General features: G+C 39.8%; 1 protein-coding gene across 1 annotated transcript; it reads left to right on the plus strand.

Moving 5' to 3' along the window:
- The first annotated feature begins 2069 nt into the window (after positions 1–2069).
- Positions 2070–9223, plus strand: LOC104953463 (zinc finger MYM-type protein 2-like). The gene is made up of 10 exons (XM_010780418.1): positions 2070–2241; positions 3015–3130; positions 3714–3839; positions 5618–5768; positions 6351–6523; positions 6964–7129; positions 7791–7810; positions 8132–8273; positions 8507–8628; positions 9035–9223. The coding sequence occupies exons 1-10, from the start codon at positions 2070–2072 to the stop codon at positions 9221–9223; spliced, it is 1377 nt and encodes a 458-aa protein (XP_010778720.1).
- The last annotated feature ends 348 nt before the right edge of the window (positions 9224–9571 follow it).

Raw genomic sequence — 9571 nt, forward strand, 5'->3', positions numbered from 1 at the left:
CCCCCGCGGTATTATAATGTCCGTCTTTTCACTGAATTGTCGTCTTGAAAAGGGTACTCACAACAATTCCGCAACAACTTCATCTTCATCTGTTGCACTTGTTATTTCAACGTTAAAAACAATAAAACGGCATGAATTGCTTCGTCACATTCATCTATTCATCTATCTCGAGCCAGTTAACTAGCGGGGCCTTCTAGAGTACCCTGGAACCGAGGGAAACTGAAAGAATATGCCCATTGGCTACAAATCAATATATGATTGGTTGATCAAACTGTCAGTCCAAACGTACGCTCTCATTCATTGCAACGGCCAGGGCGTTCTACTGTATCAAGGATGTAGAATACCTTGGTTGAAGGATATTCTACCCAGAGAACCAGAACAAGATCTGATTTGTTGCTTTCTTTTCTAAGACAAAACCACTGAATGCGTAGTGCATGGTCCGAGAAGGACAAACAAAGCAACGTAGCACTGTAATATTACAGATCAACAACACAGATACGATTCTCATTTATTCATTTTACATACATTTTATTTCATTTTATTTATATAATTAAATCGATTTTTTGTTTGTTTTATCTGAGTGTTCGAGGGTATTCTCTGAATACCTTGAAGGCCCTGACGGTTCGCCACTGCTCAAATGCCAAAACAACATCTATGTAGCCTGACATATTTTTGTCCAATGACTGCCAGAGACCATGGGAGTTGAAAAACACTGCAACTTGTTTGCATTCTAATGCCTGGCTGCACTTCCTGTGGTGTGTATACTGTATACAAACTATTATTTAATATTTCTGAAGAAAAAAGGGGGCTGCGAAACCATTCAACCCACAATGCAACTCTGTCGCTGACAGTTGGGTGTGATACATGTAGCAGCTAAGAGCCTGGAACATCTAGCATGCAGCAGAGATGGGCAGCGGGCAACAGAGGTCACTATAGTCAGTATGTTTTAACCCAGTGAAACAGGATAGCATTTTGTAATGCCACAGATTTCAAAGTATATTATAAGTAAATGTTTTCTGATGATGTTGTTCTGTTGAGATGAGACATTTTACAATTAAAAAGTTGGATTGTTTTAAATAAACTTTGTATATTGGTGTATAAATATTTCCGTATAAATATGGATTTCCGTAGTTTGGGTTCAAAGTAGTACCACTAACACACCAATACCATTCACACTGAATATAATGTGAAAAAATCCAACCCATTGTTCACAGTCTATAATTAACAATAAAAAAAAAAAAAACTTTTCTCATGAATGAAAAGTTAATAATAAAATAATAATAATAACACCATAAAATGAAGTGTTGGTTGATTCAATAAATTCAGTGGTTACAGCCTTACTCAGTCTGGTATGACCAGTATCCCATCGATTTTGCTCTTTAAAATGTATGTCTTTTCTGAGTCAGTAGTTTCATTTCATTCAGTTTGTACTATTATCCAACTTTCACTTGTAGCTGACGGTGGCTGTGGGTAATACGGTCGGATAAAGCGCTATATAAATACAGCCAATGAACTTGTGGCAGCTAAAGTTATATCATTTTTTACATTAAAAAAATAATAATAATGTATCTACATACAGTATTTAAAACCAATTTAAATTACTTCTTGCAAATCTTCAATGTTCCAATTGTATTCCGTTGGAGTCTCTGCCGGCTTAATATCCAGAGTGCTATTCCTAAAAAATTAACAGTTGCAACATATTGTAGATTAAACAAATGCGGACATCCTGTGCCTATCAGAGACATATCTACACACAATTCCCCTACAGATATGCTAAATGTGCACTCCTATGTTACTTCAGATGAAAATAAGAACTCAATGGTGCTCTAGGAGGAGATTCAGGTGATAAGGTGTGGGGGGGGGGTTACCTTGGTTGCTGATTGGCTAATGGTTACACAAGCCAAAACATCGTTATGACATCACAAAGTGGCCAAAGTCTGATCAGCTCATTTTCAGACAGGTTTTTATGTAAATGGGACGGGACAAAAAGAGAGAGAATCTTTGTTCCTTTTATTTTAGCATAATAGGTGACCTTTTAATATAATCAAGTTGCTTGTTGTTCTGACGTCATGTCTCCCTCTCTGTCACAGGCCAACAGTAAGCTGGCGAGCTGCCTGACGTGTAAAACTCTGATCAAGACGGGCGAGGTGCTGCACAGCCTGGGGGCGTCCGGCACCATGGGCTCCTACTGCTCCGTCAACTGCATGAACAAGAGCAAGATGGCCTCCACCTCCTTCATCGGTGAGTCACACACAACAGCAAAAACATTTTTAGTTGCTGTGACACAAGCCAATACTGAGAAATAAAAAGCCAAGTGGTCCGCAAGTTGTCCTTTAAATTCAAATTGATGCTCAAAGGATGAATATCTTTAGGCTTTAAAGGGGAATCCAGAGAAAGGAAATATTTGAATATGAAAAAATAGGGCAATACATGCTTAAAAGTGAATGATGATACAAGTAGAGTTTCACATATCTTCTCAGCTGATGCACATTATTTTTAAAGTCTATCCTGCCGATACCGGTTGTCTCTATTTCTAAAAACTATAATTGACAGCATAGACCAACATTTTGTTTATGAAAAATGATAATTAAATGGTATGCATCACCCTTCCTAACACAGAAACAGATTTTCTGAACCACATATTTTCAGGGATAGTACTATTATTTTTTCTAAGGTACATCCAAAATATTCTTTTCACTTTCTAAGTTTTACAATGCTCAATTTTCTTTTTACCGGAAAAGGACCTTCAGATGAAGTTCTGCTGATTTCAACAAATCCGTTAAATTATTCAGCAGATTTAACGACTCGAGGTTTTGTGGTGAAAGCTGCGCGTCTGAACGTTTATTTGTATATTTTCATGTTCAGATGATTGATAATTCGGTCGACAGAGGAGAATAGAAAAGCTGCTGTTAACCAGAAAACATCAAATGTATTACCAGGAATTTGATCTTCTGTAAAAGGACCTTTAAAACTAAATCGTGTGTGTGTGTGTGTGTGTGTGTGTGTGCGCGCAGCCTCAGAGCCTACGTGTCACTTCTGTAAGAGGAACTCTTTACCGCAGTACCAGGCCACGCTGTCGGAGGGAAACATCCTGAACTTCTGCAGCTCGCAGTGCGTCACCAAGTTCCAGGTGAGAGCCCTCTGACATTACAAACTGCTTGACGTGACTTGTGAAGGGAGAGAGTTCCAGAGTTGCTGAAAATATGCATACATACTAATGTTATGCAAAACATGTTGAAACAATTAGATTAATAACAACTTATTGATACTTGGTTTTAACTTGTGTCCCAATTTCTTTACACAATAATGCGGACATAAACTATACTTGATAAGAAATAAAAGTTGTGAAAATGAAACCCAGATACATCATTATCATTATTCTTATGAACAGCAGCTCCAAAAATATGTAACAGCTCAGGTTCCCTCAGTGGACTCCATGACCTAATTAGCTTGTTAAGCAAAACATTGCTACATTTACACTTTAACAAGAATGTTGTACTATGACTCTATCCCTGTTTACCACACACTTCTTATCATAACACCCACATACAAAGACAAGTTAGTGCGTTTAGAAATATTTGCAAGTCAATGTATGAATTAGATTAGTTAATGACCTCTGTAAGTACAACTACTATTGCGTTGGCCATTACACACGTTGGAGGTTGTTGCACATGAACAGTTGTTAATTTTCTCTGTTTTATTTATTTTTCCAGAACACCACTCTTCAAACGGCCACCAACGGACAGGCGGCGCTCTCCACCAGAAACAACAGCGTGCAGCTGAAGTGTAACTACTGTCGAGGAGCGTTCAGCCTGAGGCCGGAGGTCCTGGAGTGGGAGGTGAGACCATCAGGAGGGAGAGATTTGTAATTTGTATTCAGGTATCATCAACGAACTGTCCCTTTTTTCACTTTCACTGAGTGAGGGGAATTTGAAGTGTGACAGCAGCAGAAGAACAAAAATGTGTACAGATGAATAGTAAGGTTACAAAAAAAGAAAAATGTGACTATACAAGAACCATTTAACGCAAAGTGACAAGGCAACTAGCACAAATACAATATGACCAGTGTACTTAAAGGGGACCTATCATGCAAAATGCACTTTTTGATGTCTTTTATACATAAATATGTCCCCCTGGTGTGTCGGGGAACTCACGCAGCGTCAGAAAATAACACCCTCTCTCTTTTCCTCCGTACCCAAATCTCTAAAAACGGGGGAACAACGGAGCTGATCCAGATTTGCGTCCGATATGACGTAATATCTGAAATGTGGACCCACGGCCCTATCAGAAACGTTGCTATCAGAAACAATGCCCGACTGTTTAGGACGTAATATGGTCGGTATTTACATTAGCATCGCTAACACTCAGAGCTAACCTCTACTGGAGAGCATGTGTGTGAAGAAGCAGGAAGTAAAAAGGAACTCACCTTGTGGTATAACCGGCAAGAGAGAAAGCCTTTGAGCTCCATACTGTTTCAGAGATAATCCTTGATAATCCATGATATGGCGTTTCATCACGGCAATATTTAGTTTAGACAGTAGCTGCCGGGTCCCGCATGAGCTCAGACCCCTACTTTTTTCTTTATTTTTTAAAGCTTTATACACAAATCAGCACTTTTGAAACAGGAAGTGAAATAGAGGGATATGAGGCATGGCTAGAATGGGTGATCTGTTTGGTATTTTGAGCAAAACACTTCATAGACATGTATTTATATATCTGAGATCTATGCTATTGCCTAAAAATAGCGTGATAGGTGCACTTTACTGTTTTACACTGCTAAAGTTTAAAGATGCTGAAACGTGTGTCTGCAACCAGTCAATGCAATACTTAAAAAAAAAAAAAATACTTAAGGAAAACTATAATTACTGGTTCTAGCTTCTCAAATGTGATGATTTTTTTATTCCCCTGTGATCATAAATTCCAGTACAAATGTTTTGATTTTGGTCTTTTATAAATCAATGCATTGGTGTCAACTTGGACTCCTGGAAAGTTGTCATTTTTGGCACTGACATTTTAGATTTGCATAAATGTTTTAAAATAATACAAATTCACTGGAACAAATAGATTTTATAGACCTAACGATTAATCAGTTAAGTTAAGAAAATAATTGACGGATAATCAAGTAGTTAAAGTTGCAACTTAAGTCCAGCTCGGCTCAGGAATAAAGTGACGAGTTAAAGGTGGGGTAAACAAATATAAATAATAGATAAGTTTGAGAAACCGGCTAGAGAAACACTTTTTGTTATATTCCATGGAATGCTCTTAACATCCCGATAGCAATGAATATCTGAAGTGCTTTGACAGAAAATCCATAAAAAACATGTCATCTGTGGAAGCCTTGGCGCTGTAAAAAGCACGACCAATCATCTGAGCCGGCCCGGCTAAAATAACTGGATGGCCTACCTGCCTGTCAGCCTTCCATCCGTGCACAAGCTTATCTCGTGCCCTCATTGGCCCGAGCTGGTTTCTCCGAAATTACCTACCCTACCTTTAAGAAAACCTTTGTGTCAAAGCCGATTATAAAAAATTAAAAAATCATGCACAATGAGCATATATGTAATTGAATGTTTTCGACACAAGAGGTTCAATACATATATCCAAATGTGTGTTTGTTCAGGAAAAGGCGTACCAGTTCTGCAGTAAGACGTGCTGCGAGGACTACAAGAAGCTGCACTGCATCGTGACGTTCTGCGAGTACTGCCAGGAGGAGAAGACGCTGCACGAGATGGTCAAGTTCTCCGGAGTCAAGAGACCCTTCTGCAGCGAAGGTATCAATCTGCTCTCCTCTGGAGGACACTTCGTTAATCTGAGTCATGTTGAAGTAGTCAGAGACTGATCTCATGCAATGGAGAAAGCAAAAAGTGTCACATTAAATCACTTGATCTCCCATATTCACAATATCTCTCACGAAAAAGGCCATATCCAAATGTGCAAACTATAAAGAACTAAACTATGAACTGTGCTTATCTTTGACCAGTTAAAATGTATAAGTGCTTGGTATTTCTCCTCAACGTACCGTATGTTAATCCTGATGGCAGACAGGAGGTTTCCCACCTCTTAGGGATTTATTAATACACGTGCAACCACATTACTTTTATAGTACAATTAAATCTGTGTAAAAGTTATATAAAACAACTAAATATGCAGCGTGACGATTGGTTTGCCTGTTTGTGTCTTTGTGTGCGTGTTCAATACTTTTGTAGTGGTTGTTAGGCAATGTTTAAAAATGTTTGTATCTGTTGTTTAATATCCAGGATTTAGCTGCCTCTAGTCGAGATGGATTTCCTTTTCATTGACCATTTTCTTTGTCTTTCTCTTTCCTCCTCTTCTCTTCCTTTCCCCCCCCCCAGGCTGTAAGCTGTTATTTAAGCAGGACTTCATCAAGCGCCTGGGTCTGAAGTGTGTGAGCTGTAACCACTGCAGCCAGCTGTGTAAGAGAGGTTTGACCCGGCAGCTCGGAGGCATGACGCGAGACTTCTGCAGCGAGGCCTGCGCCAAGAAGTTCCACGACTGGTACCACAAGGTATCATACTCACTGAAGCCTTTAATAAATGAACACACAAATATATCTGTCACAGCTTCCTTACTTAGTTTCCATCAAGTAGGGCTGCACGATTTGGGGAAATAATTGAGATTTTTCTGAAAAATATTGCGATTCGATTTGCGATATTTGTTTTTAAGCGACCCAACGGAAGTTTATTGTAGAATGCGGCCATATCTCCGGATAGGAGGCTAATATAACTTACTGGTTAAAAACTGTGTCTTGATGGCGTCTTCCACACAGGTTGCCCATCTCTGTCTCTTAAGGCGCCGTGGGAAATGTAGTCTTTCATAGTCTTGACTACAGAGGTCACCATTAAGTGACAATATTCTGCTTTTTTTGATAAAATCTAAAGACTGGCTGTAACGATACCCCTGCAGGAATATGTTTTTGTGTCCTGAAGTTCCTCTTGTCTCCACCAGGCGGCGAGGTGTGACTGCTGTAAGGTTCAGGGGAGCCTGACGGAGTCCGTGATGTGGAGGGAGGAGATGAAGCAGTTCTGCGATCAGGACTGTCTGCTGAAGTTCTACCTGCAGCAGAACGACCCCATCATGGTCACACAGAAAGGCCCCGAGAACTGCACCGTGGGTAAGAACTGATTCAAAGTCAACTTTATTGTCAATCGTTCAGTTTGTGTGTTCAGACGGAGAGATCGAAATACCGTTTCCCACAATCCAGAATACAAAAATATGTATATCCTATATATACATAATCAACAGACACATGTATACATATGCACACATTAAGACATACATAAAAGCACCACACATATAGAAAAGGGTCTAGCCACTTCAATACCTTTGAGAAATGTACATTAGTGCAAGACTGTCCGTAGCAGCGTAAAAAGTGTTTGTGTTTGTGCACGTGTGTTTCCATTTCACCGTATCAAGCAGGTTTTCATTACGTTGAATTTGATTGAGCTGATGCTTTTATCAAAAGACACTTACAGTAAGTGCAACCAACCATGAAACACACTCCAAACAGTTAGCATCCTGCAAGTGCATTAGCTTTTAATTAGCCAAAAGATGTAAGTGCTATGTGCAGGATAGATATTTATTTTATTGTTAAAGGTGCAGTTTTCTTTTCCATGTAACAGAAAATGTACGAGGGAAAGAATTCACTTTATCGAAAGCATATTTACACCAAAACAAATATCTTGTCTGCCTGCTTTATTTGACTATTTATATGTCAATCAGATTTCTCCATGAGACATTAATGTTTTTTATTTTCCTCTCTACATGGTATGAAGCGCAAGGGGTCAAACTTGGGGTAAGTGAGAATTTGCAAATGTTTTTATTTGTAAAAGTTTTTATTTGAGTTTCTGAGACATCACTTGTTGCTTTGTCTGAATTATTTGTTGTGCATTCGTCTGCCAACATGTAAACAAACCGGTTCTAGAGATGTTGTGTGTCCACTCTGGATCTATTTGGTTAGCTGAGTATATTTTCTGCTTTACAAGACTTGTGTGTACTTTCTGTCCTTTTAGAAAAACATCATTTTATGGTTTCACTAAAGGTTGAAACCACATTTCTGTTTGAAATTGAACCTTTTCATTTGAATGTTTGTACTCTTGTCCCTGGCATGTTGCAGATGGTGAATCAGGGAACTCTGGCGTACGCTGGTGGAGGTTTGATGAGAGACGTGAAGAACAAGGCGGTGCTCTGCAAGCCGCTCACGCTCACCAAGGCTACCTACTGCAAGCCTCACATGCAGAGCAAACTCTTACAGACAGGTAAACAACCAGCTTACTCACAAGTGTGCAAAAACTGAAGTAGTATTTTTCTTTTGGGTAGAATAGAATATTGGTGAGATAATGTTAGTTTGCATAAGGGAAATGATATGATGTAGAATTGGGGCATTTCTTCAGTTCATGCAGCTTTACCTACATAATCACAACTTGTTGACGCATCAGTAAACACATATGGATTTGCATATATAATGTTATCGGCATATGTGTGTCCACAGATGTAGACGATGGTGTGAAGAGGGAGTATATTCCTGTACCGATACCTGTGCCTGTCTTCATCCCCGTACCCATGAACATGTATTCCCAGTTCACCCCCACTCCATTCACTCTGCCTGTACCGGTAAGACATGACACACGCACTGATTATTCAATCTAAACGGCAACAAGACTTTAACATACAATAGAAAAAATCTATAATAAACGTTAGAATAGAATAGAATCCTTTATTGTCTCTATACAGGTACAATGAGATGAGTAGAGCTACTCCTTTTTTTAAGGTGCCATCAAAAATACAAAAAACAGACGTACAACATTCAGGAGAAGACACCATACAAACAACAAGCATTCATACTTCAATATGCTGATAAAGTTAAAGCGCAGGAATATATCGGTTTAAGTTATAATACAAGGCTTAAGGCTTAAGTGTCTGTTGTAAGGTCGAAAAGGAAACGCAAACATTAGGTTAGTGTCACCCAAGCAAAGTAAGCCATTCATTAATTCAAGTTGTGATGCCCTGTGTTCTCCAGGTCCCTGTGCCTGTGTTCCTGCCCACCACCCTGCAGGGGGCGGAGCAGCTCATCCAGACCTTCAAAAATCTGAAACGAGAGGCTCCCTCAGAACCTCCGGAGGCCGATAAGCTCTCTGAGGCCGAGGTGATTTCAGACGACGAGAAGCCAGGTACACTCATGATGTCTCCATTGATACACAAGAGATGATCTACTTCAGTGTTTCCGCCAGACCAGGGCTGGGAGGAGGGGGGGGCTGGGGTGTGACGTCACGTGACTTGAATTTTGAATTGAGCCGTCCCTTATAGATACTATCTCTTTACGTATTAGTGATGGGGATTCCGGCTCCTAAACGGCTTTCATGTTACCACAGTTTACTCGCCGGCAGTACACTTTCCGTCACAGGAACATGCTTTGCTGGCGGCGAAAAGAATCCCACCAGACTCCTTTGCCCCTCCAACAGAGGGATGTCCTTGTCCTTTTTCCTTTTCGTCATTTCAAGCAATAAAAACCCGATCTTCTCTCTCATTTTCTTTTTGGACGCCCTCGAGTTCAGGG

The sequence above is a fragment of the Notothenia coriiceps genome, unplaced genomic scaffold, assembly GCF_000735185.1.
Source record: "Notothenia coriiceps isolate Sejong01 unplaced genomic scaffold, NC01 NC01_scaffold00000470, whole genome shotgun sequence".
In the NCBI taxonomy this organism is placed as follows: domain Eukaryota; kingdom Metazoa; phylum Chordata; class Actinopteri; order Perciformes; family Nototheniidae; genus Notothenia; species Notothenia coriiceps.